Source organism: Salarias fasciatus, chromosome 18 (genome assembly GCF_902148845.1).
Source record: "Salarias fasciatus chromosome 18, fSalaFa1.1, whole genome shotgun sequence".
Taxonomy (NCBI): domain Eukaryota; kingdom Metazoa; phylum Chordata; class Actinopteri; order Blenniiformes; family Blenniidae; genus Salarias; species Salarias fasciatus.
In genome coordinates, this window is record NC_043762.1 from 9461191 (window position 1) to 9473220 (window position 12030).

General features: G+C 46.2%; 1 protein-coding gene across 2 annotated transcripts in view; it reads right to left on the reverse strand.

Annotated features, from left to right (window-relative positions):
* The window catches only part of cadm3 (cell adhesion molecule 3), a 95939-nt gene continuing 83909 nt past the window's right edge, over positions 1–12030 (reverse strand). Inside the window, exons 8-13 of one of the 2 annotated variants that reach the window (XM_030114799.1) lie at positions 7814–7986; positions 7014–7389; positions 6916–6977; positions 6470–6490; positions 3590–3715; positions 1–627 (exon numbers count right to left, since the gene is read on the reverse strand). In XM_030114799.1, the coding sequence (XP_029970659.1) occupies positions 509–627; positions 3590–3715; positions 6470–6490; positions 6916–6977; positions 7014–7389; positions 7814–7986 (877 nt within the window). In that variant the 3' untranslated portion in view covers positions 1–508. The remainder of the gene's footprint in view (positions 628–3589; positions 3716–6469; positions 6491–6915; positions 6978–7013; positions 7390–7813; positions 7987–12030) is intronic. The other variant, XM_030114800.1, reaches the window with a different exon arrangement.

Sequence of the window (12030 nt, forward strand, 5' to 3'; positions counted from 1 at the left end):
TCCCCTCCCGCGCTGACAGTTAGAAACAGAATACAGTGCTCGTCTAGAAAGGTGTTAATGTGTCAGGTGGGTTAGTAGGAGGCTCGCGCGTGTTAATCTGAGCATCTACGAGCGTTCGAGTCGTCGCGAGAAGAGGTTTCTGCAAGAGCTGACTCATGTACATATGCTTGTGTGGTGTGTGTGTGTGTGTGTGGGTGGGTGTGTGTGTGAGCGTTTGGGGAGTGTGTGACTTCAGTTCGTCCGTACGTCAGTGCAAATTCTCACTTCCCTGTATCAATGCAAAGAGGGTAGTACCAGTTGAAGCTTGCCCACAGTTCCTTCCCTCCCGTCCCCTCCCACCAATCCCGCCGGCCGAGTGAAGAACTGAAGCGTCGTGAAAACAAATGGAGGTTATTTCCTTCTCTCCTCCTCCCCACCCTTCCTCTCAACTCTACGTCCTCCGGGTTTCGCTCCTCCTCCTCCTCCTCCTCGTCAACGCTCCTTTCCTCCACCGCTCTGTCCTCTCTCTCTAAATGAAGTACTCCTTCTTGTCCTCTGCTCCGGAGTGGCCTCCCTCTGCGTTTATGATCGCCGTGTCGGCGTCCGGGGCGTCGTCTGAGCCCTTGGCCTCGTGGGTCAAATACGTTCCTGTGGCAGGAAGAGAGGAAACGACGCCGAGTCAGCGAGATACACAAAACAAAAACAGAGTTCAGGCAAGAAAAGTCAGACACTAAACTGAAGCGTTTTCACTTGAAATGTGGTGCAAACGGCTGTCTGTGTGATGTGTAGCCTCTGAGCGTTGGCCAGAGGATCTCCGAGGTCTAAGCCCCGACTGGAGTTTGCATGTTGTCCCTGCTTGGTTTTTACTCGCTGACGTGCGTCTGACCTCAATCAGTGACTCTGAGGAGTAAATCCAGGCGTGTGTGTGAGGCTGTGTGTCTCCGTGTTTGCCCTGTGATGGGCTGGCGGCGGCCGGTCGGCCGGACCCCGCCTCAGCCCGCAGTTTGCTCAAAGGATCGACTCCATTCCCTCTCGACCCTCAGCCGGGCGGCGTGGCGCAAAAGATAGATGGGCGGGAGAAACACGGCGCCGTAAAATGATCAGGGGCACAAAGGCTCGAGGACGCAAAGCCCTGAGAACAGTTTGTAAAAGGTGTTTTATGTGTACATTTTTTTGGACATAAAATGAAACTCAGGCATAACAACAGATTTCCTCCAGTTTGTTTGTGTCGTTTCAGCGCTTGCCGGTCAAACGACATCTCCCGGCGATACATCAACTTATTTTCTCAACAACGTTTCATTAGTTTCCTCATTAGTGACGATATTTCAATTTGACGCTAAAGGCAGCGTATCACAGTGAAAACAAACAGCCGCTGAAGGTGAGATGATATAAATATATTATACGGCTCCCCGCCATCATGTTGAGGGTCACAAAAACATCGTCTTCACTTCAAAACGGGCAGATTGTGACTGAGCACTTCCACCGCAAGCATAAATGAGTTATGACCGCAAATTTATTAGATAACACTATATAGCTAAAAAAAAATCAATATATTCTGCCTCTGCTTGTAGTTATACAATAATCATATAGTAATTACAATTGATGTCTAGTTCAAATGACCTTTCTCCTCTCGTCACCTGTGAGATCAATAATCTAATGATTTTCGGAAATTAGCTGTTTGAGAGGAATGGACTGGAGGACTTTAAACGACCCACCAGTGGACGGTGTCTGGGAGAAGGGACACATTAGATGTACGCTTATTACCGTGATTAATTTCAGACTAAAGTACAAGTTACACCATGTGATCTTTGCCACCATGATTAAAATCTAAAATAAACTGTTCGGAACCTGTTCTTTTTTTAACAATCAAGTTTATTTTCAACCTGAAATTTCAACTTCGTAACTTCATTTGTTTATTGTTATGTGATTTAATTGTTGGTCAAAGAAATCCCTGCATGATATGTGCAATACAGTGACTTTTATTTGGGATTTGGCAGCTTTGTCTTTTTGCAGTTGGGCTTGTGGAATTTTATATCTACGCATCTTTACTGTGCTGGCAAGCAGACCTGACCATCGTTATGCTGCAAAAAAAAAAACAAAAAACTCCTGTGGAAAAAGAAATATTTGAGCAGAATGTCTGTGGCCGTCAAAGTGCTTATTTACTGAAGCCAAAGATAAACTACGCTGTGCTGAGTTTGTTAATATCAGACACAACATGCAGAGAAATACAAGAAGATGCAGAGCAGGAACAACAGCACCATCTTGTTATTATTATTATTTTTTTACAAGGATAAATTAATGACCCAGTTTTCCTTGTTCCTCATGTGACCCCTGAGGAAAAATAACTCCCCAACCCTGGAGTTGAATATAATCTGCTTTTCAGACATCGTTATTTCAAGGGGCAAAGCCTTGATTGATATGCGTCTTGCCCCTCATCTGACCTGACGTTCATATATAAAATGGTAACCTGCAGTATTGTGGATAACAACAGCAGAGTGTCCCGATCATTAGATATTAGAGGAAAAACTGCCAACAGCACTAAATGCAAAGGAGGCAAAGATCACTGAGCCCAAGTCTGAGGACGACCATGAAAAAATCAGCATCTGATGCCGCAGACCGTCTCTGGGTTATCATCCTCCTCATGTATGACCACCAAATTATTCAGGGGTCGAGAATATATCTGCATAATTATGAAGCCCATGAGATCCGGCTGGAACCTCCAGGAAAGGAAAAAAAAAAAAAAAAAAAACTTGGCAAGCAGACCTTGACTTTCAGTTATTCCTGTGAATTACTTACAGAGTAATCATCATTTGAATAAATCTTTGATTATACGGCTTGGTGTCGACCATTAGGTCCAGCCACTGTCAGTTTAGCGAACGGCGGCGGCGCACAGGTGGACGAACGACACGAACCTGCAGCCGCGATGCAGCCATGCTCAGTATTTGACACCAGCTCGAAGCACCAAAGTGAGGAATTGAATCTGGCTCGGTGCGGCGATAGTGCCGGTCCCGGGCAGGCAGGCGCTTATCAGCCGCCCCGCCTGGGCGCTGAAACAGGCCCTGATTACCTTTTAAACGTCCCCTGCTGGAGCCGAGGTGTTTGAATTAGATTGGACCCTGTTTGTTCAGACACGCGAACTTTGAATGGAGGGAGAATCTGCGGTTTCACGCTGGCAAAAACACAAAACCGGCCGCGGCAGTTTATTTCCAGTCTTGGCAGGGAAGCAATCAAGTTTGACAACGTCCCCTTAAATTCATATTCAAATTTGGAAGAAAAATACGCTGTTGATACTTGGCTGACGTCAGGGAATCTAATCTCTCGGGAAGAGGCGAGAATCAAAATGTATTAAGAGGCAATGAATAAACATTCACTTATTGTCATTCATTCACTTTCTTATTATGCTTTGAGAAAGGAGGGAGTGAGACTTATGCTTAAAATTCGCATTTAAGTACGAGAGCATTTGCATTTCTGTGCGTCCCTCCATTTATATTCATGTGCATGTTTGGTAGGTGTGAGATCCGGTCTTGCTACCCATGTATACATATTTATGCTAGTGTATCTGCGTGTACGCTCATGCATGCATGCATGAGAGCGCGCATGAGCCGCTGACCTTTGTGTCTGATGAGGTATCTGCCGAGGACGATGAGGAGGCAGAGCAGGATGAAGACGATAACGGCCACCACCCCTCCGATCACGGCGTGGTCCACCCCCGAAGAGGTCGTCATGGCGGTGGGGTCTTTACGGCGGCGGGGGGAGGAGAGGAGAGAGGACACCGTGAAGGGACGGACAAAGAAGGCCGGGAGAGATCGTGTGAGGGGGACAAAGAGAGGGACGGACGAGACAAGAGTGACGCAAAAAAACAGCAGGGAAAAAATTAGGAGGTTGAAAAAGATTGAGCACGGTGAGGGAGAAAGGGGCGGATATTGGTAAAAAAAAAAAAAAAAAAAAAAAACGGGGGACGGATGATGAAAGGAAGCAGAAATAGAAAAAGAGAGAGAGAGAGCAAGAATAATGGGCAGAGTGACAGAGAGGAGACAGAAGCAGAGGGGCAGAGAGGACTTGTCAATATATAATACACAGTGGAAAACCTTCAGAAGACAAAGACAAGGATGTGGAGGAAAGAGAAAGAAAAAAAAAAAGCCAGGCGAAAGAAAGGAGGCCACTGAATGTCCCGCTATTAAAAACTGTTTGTGACTAACAGATAACAGGACGGTACAGTTTACAGAACAACTTCCAAACACTGCCCAACGCTTCGTGGAAACGCACACACACACACACACACACACACCCACACGAGCACACACACAGCGTCTCGATGCCAGGTGAAATCCCCGCTGCGCCCCTCTGCTGTGGCGAGTTCCATCTTTTCTCTATGACCGAGTGATTCTAAGTTCCTCTGTGAATTTAAATCTGGAAGCGATCCGCCTTGAAGAGCACAGCCATGGGTTACCAATAAGGGACCCTGCATAAAGCCGGCAGACCCTCAGAGGCCAAACAAAGCCTCTGAAGAATTCTTCTGACGACTTATTCTAACACTAATCTATCTGCTGAATTCAGCCGTGGTTTATTCGCTGTGTTTATTCAACATCAAGGAAACATATTTCTGAAAATATGTTGCCAATATTACAAACTTCTTCTCAGTATATCACAGCTTGTACGTGCCTAACAGATGTTCTTAACAGATTTTTTTTTGGCTGATTTAAGTAGAGGAAATATGTTTCAGTTTCTTAATGGTCAGATCCGATTCATAGCTCAGAACTGATTTTTTTTTTTTTCTACATTATAATTAAAAGATGTTTCCCATCAGACTCCAGGCGCAAAAACAAGTCTGGTATTGATCATATAAGGACAACAAAGGCAGTATGAACATCATCATCATCTTACACATCCGGATCTATTATCAAGCGTTGCACATTTGATGCAGAGTCTGTCTGGTTGCACTGTGATTTGGATGTTTTGGTGCTTTTCTTTGCCAGCACAGAGTTTTCCAGAGAAGTGGGTCCCAGAGTCGGTGTTATAAAACCGATACTCTCTGATTCACAGTTTTGATTAGCTGGAAGGAAAAAAAAAAAAAAAAAAAAAAAAAAGAAGCGTTGTGCTTGCAGGAGATTTTCGAATCTCAATCTGGCCCGGTGGTGGGGATAAAAAGTCTTTCCTATCCACTGACGTGAGACTCGCTCATTCTGGCCTTCCCATTTGCACTTTCTCCTCTTTCTCCATATTTTTCCATTTTTTTTTAGTTGCAATAGAGGTTGTTTTTTCACCCAACAGCAGAGACGTGATATTTTTATGCCCCTCTTTTTGCCTCACATCAGCTACTTGGGCCTCGGAGAAGAAACAATCTAAGCAGAAATAATGTGATACATCATTTATTTCGCCTGACTTTTCTGATGTGATCAAACGCCGGGTGTCAATTTGAGAGTCACTCAGGAAGGCACAACTCAAAACCAGCACTTCTCGTACTGGAAAAAGCTTCGAAACACTTAAAAGGAGATAATGAAGGCGTGGGGAGGAAGGAAAAAGGCGGCGAAAAGAGAGACTGGCTTCCACTTGAAGTGTTCGAGGGGGTCAAAACAATGAGGAGGGCAAGGACTCGACAAAACGGCATGTACAACCAATCAGATTACGGGAGAGAAACAGAGGCACAGCAACAGCCACCGACAACCAAAACTGAGGACAAAGCTGAAGGAGGAAGGGGTTAAACACATTACAGCCAGCTGGGACGTGTCAAAAGTCCAGTGTTGCAGGAAAAACATATCATTTGATTCAGTGACAGAAGGAAAGGACCCGATAATAGCCGGCTAGAGGCCGGCCGCATACAGGAGACAGTCGAACAGAAGAAAACACCAAGTGAGTGAGGGAGAGGGGGCTTGAAGCAAAAATCAGAGCAACCCGGGCAAAAAACACAACAGCACAAAAATCCAAATACACACACACACACACACTGGCTGGACAGTGTGGAGGTGAGAGGGACATGCTGACGAAGCGGGACTGAGAATGAGCCCATAAATCCTGCTGTCAGCATCAAAGGAAAGCAGACAAGACCCAAGAACACCTCCGAGCTTGACCCCACCCCAGTGCACTCACACACACACACACATAGACAAACACACACACACAGACACACATAAAAAAACACACAGAGGAAGCGGAACACTGTGTAAAATGACTTGTACCACTTAAGGGGTCGTGTGCGTGTCTCGGAGAGATAGATGTGAGTGCGTGGTCTGAATGTGCGCCGTGTTGTGTTTGGAGCCCGTCTGTCTGCGTATATATGGGCAACAACAAAGCATTACGTGGGCAGGAGCATAAAACATTCATCCCTCGGCTCAGGAGTTCAAAGGGGTCCCCAGACTAGTTTGAGCCCCGGCGTGACAGACAGACAAAAGACAGACGGAACTACAGGAAGCCAAGAGACGCACAGACAGGCGGACGAAACGCTGGAACGACAGCAAGTCAAAACAACAGGTGACTGGTGGAAAAGTTATACCTGGAATGCTGTCTGCCTCATCTTCTCAAGTGGATGAGTAGATGGATTGATGAATGTTTAGATGGATGGATGGATGGATGGATGGATGGCATGGATGGTGGGATGGAGGGATAGAGCGACGGTTGGTCGGCAAGATAAATGGGGCGGTGTGTTTTTGAGGTTGGGGGTTCAGGGTTGGAGGATATCAAGGAAGAAAGAGGGAAACAAGAAAAAAAACAAAACCATGAAAACAGCTGTGACACGGCCACACCAACGCCACGTCGTCCTTCATGGGCGCGTCTGTGTAAAACAAACCGGCATCTCTGACCGCTACACAATGCAACCACAGTTTGAGAATTGAAGGAAATTAAGTTTACAAAGTAGCAACTTTATTGACTTTTTCCAATCAATTGCAAAAACTTCTCGCAGTGTTGCAAGTGTGTGTGAAAGTGTACGACTGGTTTTACCTGGGAAAGTGTAAACTCCATTCAGCCGGACGGAAACTGGGGGTGTAAGGGAGGAGGCGAGGGGCGGGGAGGAGGAGGAGGAGGAGGAGGAGGAGGAGGAGGAGGGAGCAGCGGAGGAAGGGTGGATGCTTGAGGAGGATGGAGGGAGCGTTGGGGAGGAGGTGGAGGAGTCGGGAGAGACTGGCAGGTCGGGGAAGAGCGCGTTCGAGAGGGTGGTGGTGGAGGAGGTGGAGACGGCATGTGACTCGTCGGTGGTCGTAGGAGAGGAGTCAGAGGAGGAGGTGGAGATGAGATCAGGAGGGGAGGAGGTGGAGGAGGTGGAGGAGGAGGTGGAGAAGGGAGTGGAGTCAGTGCCAGAGCCAGTGACAACATCGGGGGAGGGCGATGGAGGGGTGGGAGAAGGAGCGAACGATGGAGAGGCGGTTGAATCAAGTGTCGGGGTGGTGGGGTCTGGGGAGTCGGGGTCTCTTGGATCTTAGTGGAGGGTGGAGAAAAATGAGGCATCGGAGGAGGTGGAGGGGCAACGGGCAGGCGAAGCGCGAAAAACGGCATGGATCGAACGACCGGGACACGTAAGAGCGAAGGGAAAGAAGCGCAAAAACCAGCGGAAGCGGTTTGGATAGCAAAGCGATGCCGGTGGTTATGACGGAGGTTGGATGAGAAAAAAAACAAAAAAACAAAACAAACACAAACAGGAGGAAAGAAACGAAAGAAAATCAGAAGAGAAAAAAGATGGAAGTACAAGCAAAGCCACAACAAACGACCGAGAGAAATAAAAAAAAAAACATGATGAAGAAAGTAAAAGAAGACGCCACCCCACCCCATCCCTACGTCTACATCGCTCCACCCCCTTCGTCACATGATCAAATCATTCCTCTCTTCTCGTTCCTGCCATTACCTTGCACCTGGAGAGTGTACTCCCCCTGGTTGTTTCCGATGCCGTTGTCGGCGTGGCAGATGTAGACACCATTATCTGATTTGTTGAGCATCGGGAAGTGCAGGACGGCACCGTCGGACTTGGCCAGCGAGGGGAGCTCTCCATCCTTCTTCTCCCAAATGTAGGTGATGGGGCTGGAAGAGAGAAGCAAGGCAAATGAGAATCCCAAGCTGAACTGTGCTTTTTTTTTTTTTTTTGCCACAAAAGACGAAAAAAAAAATATTGAAGAAATCAAAAGAGGAGTGAAGTGATGAGAGAAGCAGGGGAGCCGTGACAAGTGCTGCAGGACAAAGAGAAGGAGGTGAAGCTGAGGGAGAGAGGGAGAGAGAAGAAAGAGGAGACGAGGAGTAATGAATATAAAAAAGAAAAGATAAAAGAGGGAAAAGAGAACAAAGCAGTGAAAGATGTACATGAGGAAAACATTGAAAAAAAAAATACTCTGATTGAGGGGAGACAAACCGAACGATAGCAGAAAGTCAAAGTTGGTGCGGCGGACAGTAAAAGATAGAAGGATACATGAAGACTGTAAAAAAGATTAAGAGAAATTGAAGTAGGAGAAGACAACAGACGGATGATCAGCATTTCAAATCAGCCCATGTAAAAAAGAAAAAAAAAAAATCTATTCTGCATAACAGATTGTGTATGAGAGAGATAGCGAGACGCGCCTTGATAAAAGAATCAATTATGTAAATGTGCGAGTCCTTAAGCATTGTACAGTAATTACAATGACGGGGGAGTCTGAATCAGGGATGGACCGGAATGTGTTGGACTGATTAATCACTCTTGGAAATGTGGAAAAACTCCCAGCGACACCTAGACGTGCAAAACTCTCAGCCTGAGTCAGGTGGTCCTCTGTACAGAGAGTGTTAAACACGAGAAAGGTGCAGCCAAAAAAAAGAAAAAGAAAAAAAAGCTCCTTCTCCCCAATATTTTATAATGTATCCGCATGATTCTGGGATGTAAAACAACAACTTTATCTGTTGTTGCTTCTGGGCAAAAAATCTCAAACTGGCTAAAAAGCTAATGAAAAACATAATCTGCTCCCTTGACACTCTGTGGAGTAAACACTTGGAAAGACGGTGTCAAAGTTTTGAATACATTTCCATTTCAGGGATATAAATCCGAGCAAGGCTGGAGAGGAGTTTGTGTGAATAAATGGCGTGAAGTATTACAAGCAAGCATTTCCTGTCCATGTTTGGATGCATCATCTGGATACCAGCAATAAAACGTGATCCACTGTTGTTTTCCACCGCCTCCAAGTACTAGATAATGTGCAATTACCTGAACAATTAACTTCACATTTACAGGCTGTAACTTGCACCGCTGTTATTAAATGTGACACAAAAAAGTCGATTTCTGTTAAGGAGCCTCTGGTTTAAGCGCAGAGCGCGGCCTGCTCGGACAGCAGTGATATTCGCCGTGATTCACGTCTAAATCCTGTGTTTTATTCTCGCTCAGGTGGAAACCTCTCAATTAGAGCGCATGCATTAGTAAACACTATACAAAAGTCATGATGCGCTCGAAGACATTCTTTAATGCAATTATGGGTATTTTGGGGCTATCCAACTCTCTCCCAGTTGGAATCATTATCACGGCAAAGAATGAAGCTTTTGGGTGTTTCAGATAAATTATTAACACAAGATTTGCTAAAATATGCCTAACTTATAAAATCTTTTTTTAATTCCTCGCACAAATAAATATGTCAACTGACACTGGTGTTTTTCATATTAAGATCCTAAAGAACACACTAGGTGCTCTTTTATGTGACACATAACATTTTCCTGATTTATTCAACGAGTCCATAACGACTCCAACAATGCATCAGTTCAAATCTCATTAATTTCTCGACTTTAAAATCAATCCGTGGCGCTCAGACCCAAGGTCAAACAGGCTGAGAGCTGCTGTAATCACTGGCTTCATATGAACAATAGAGAAAAAAAAAAACTCTTTGTAGTTCACCTCAGTCAGTGCAAACTTTGTCAGGGTTTCTTCTTCTTTAATGCAGTGAATTTATAATTTCCAGCTTTAGATTCACCATAAAAGAGATAAACACCTGGCAATGTGATCGGCCTACTGTTACTCAACAGACATCAGACTGGTGAAGAATATGGAGCATTCCGAGGCTAAAGAGCAAGATATTTCCCTCTGGACTAAGTGGAAACCAAAACAAAGCTAAAAGGAGGAGGAATAATGCTTCCACTTCAAATGAATGATAATGCCGCTCTCTGTCAGCGGCCTGTCTTATTACGGGCTTGTCAATCATCTTTGAAGCACGCTGAACTTCACCAACCTGCATGAAAAGTTATAAACAGCAGGAATAAGTTTGATTGTTTGATGTGGAAATAAATCTGCCTCTGCCAGTTATTTCACCGCAGGTTTATGATTCGACTGCAAAAACATTCGGTCAGAGAGTGTTTAAAGAAGCACTTTAATCTACAATAAAATCTCAAAATAAAACAGCGGGGCACCGGCACAAGCCATTCAAACAAAATTAAAAGGGGAATTTTTCCATTCTGACTGATTGAGAAGACGTTTCCAGAGAGCGGAGATATGATCCTGATAGTCGGAGGACTGCGGTGAAGCTCTGTGTCACAGGCCGACAGGATCAATCAGGCTTTGGCTATAAACTCCGCGGCCTTTTCAAAGGAACTGCTGTCGTTAAGACACCAGCAGAACGTGGACCACCTTGCCTCGGAGGAATCTGCAGATTAGTGTAATCTCGTTACACATCACCAGCTATTTTCTAAACATGTCCAAGGCCTCGCACGCTTTGGGAAGCTTAGGGAAGCTTGCGTGGAAGTTATGCAAAGCGTTTTAGCTGTAAATGTGTTAAGTGAGCAGTCTTCCAGAGTTTAACCTGGTTAAAGGAGTTGAAGGGGGGGAAATGAGATGCGATTGCGAGCTCTCCCTGGCCACGCTGATCAGACAGATGAGAGCTCTAATAGAATGCGGAGCACAAATTCCTTTCTATTCTATTAGAAAGTTTTAGCCGCGAGGCGCCGAGGAAGCGCGGCGCAGAATTTGATGCACGGAGTTATTCTTTTCCAGCGCGAGGAGGATGCGACCGCAGAGGAAGGAAAAGTGTGTATCACGGAATGGAGTGTGACACTGATTGGGTTTGATTGGGGAGGGCAGGCGGAGAGGAGGGGAGGAGGCGCCGGAGTGGTGATTGGGATTTGACTGACAGCTGCAGGGGGGAGACCTGTATCTGATGTGATTGGACACTGGCTCATCCACAGGCGACGGTGCACATAGGCGAGCACGCTCCCGTCACGCACACACACACAAACACACACACACACGCCCCGGCTCTGGCTGGCTCTGGCTCTCTGTCTCTGTCTCCGTCATCCGGCGCTTGTCACCGCGTCTCTCTGTCTCCCCTCCGCCCACGCTGCTCTCCGCTTGCCTCTACCTCTCCTGTCAGTTTGTTTTCCTTCCCTCTCCTTTCCTCCCTTCTCCTTTGTGTTTATTTTTGTTTGTTTTGGCTGTGTGTGTGTGTTTCTTTCCTTTTCTTATGTACATTCTCTGACACTTAGAGGATGCATTCGTCCCCAGCAGCTTAACTCCGAGTTAAGTACATTTTTAGATCATGTGATCCAAGTGGGAGTCAAACCTTGAACTTTTGAACCGTCAAGGCCATTTCCAACTAGAACGGGCCATTTATTACCGGAGAACAAGTCTATTCCTGGAGGGGAACATACATAATTCAGCGCATGGTTTTGTCCACAGAGCCTAATTGTATCGCAAATACAAAGATTTCCGGCGTCGGCAGTCCCCAGACTTCTTTTTTATCGTGTATAATTCATCAGCTCTCATTCTATTAAGGTGCATACATACATTGACAGTCACCTCCTCCTCCTCCTCCGCCGTGCCCAAAGACTTCCACCTGCCAATCAAACTTACCAGCTCGTCCTCATCCAAGCCACTGCTGTGATGAGTTGACAGGTGGTAAGAACACAGAGAGAGAGGAGAGGCAGTGACAGAGGAGCCGAGCAGAGCAGGAGGGATGGGGGACTTTCAAGGGGAGAAGGTGTGGGGAGAGATAGGGGAGAGTTATGGGTAAGGACGGAGAGGAGAGGGAAGGAGAGAGGCGTCGTGACATGACGGAGGGGAGCAAACGAGCTGTGAGTGACACGGCGGCGGAGAGCCACTCGGTGATGGAGAGAGCCGGCGAGACG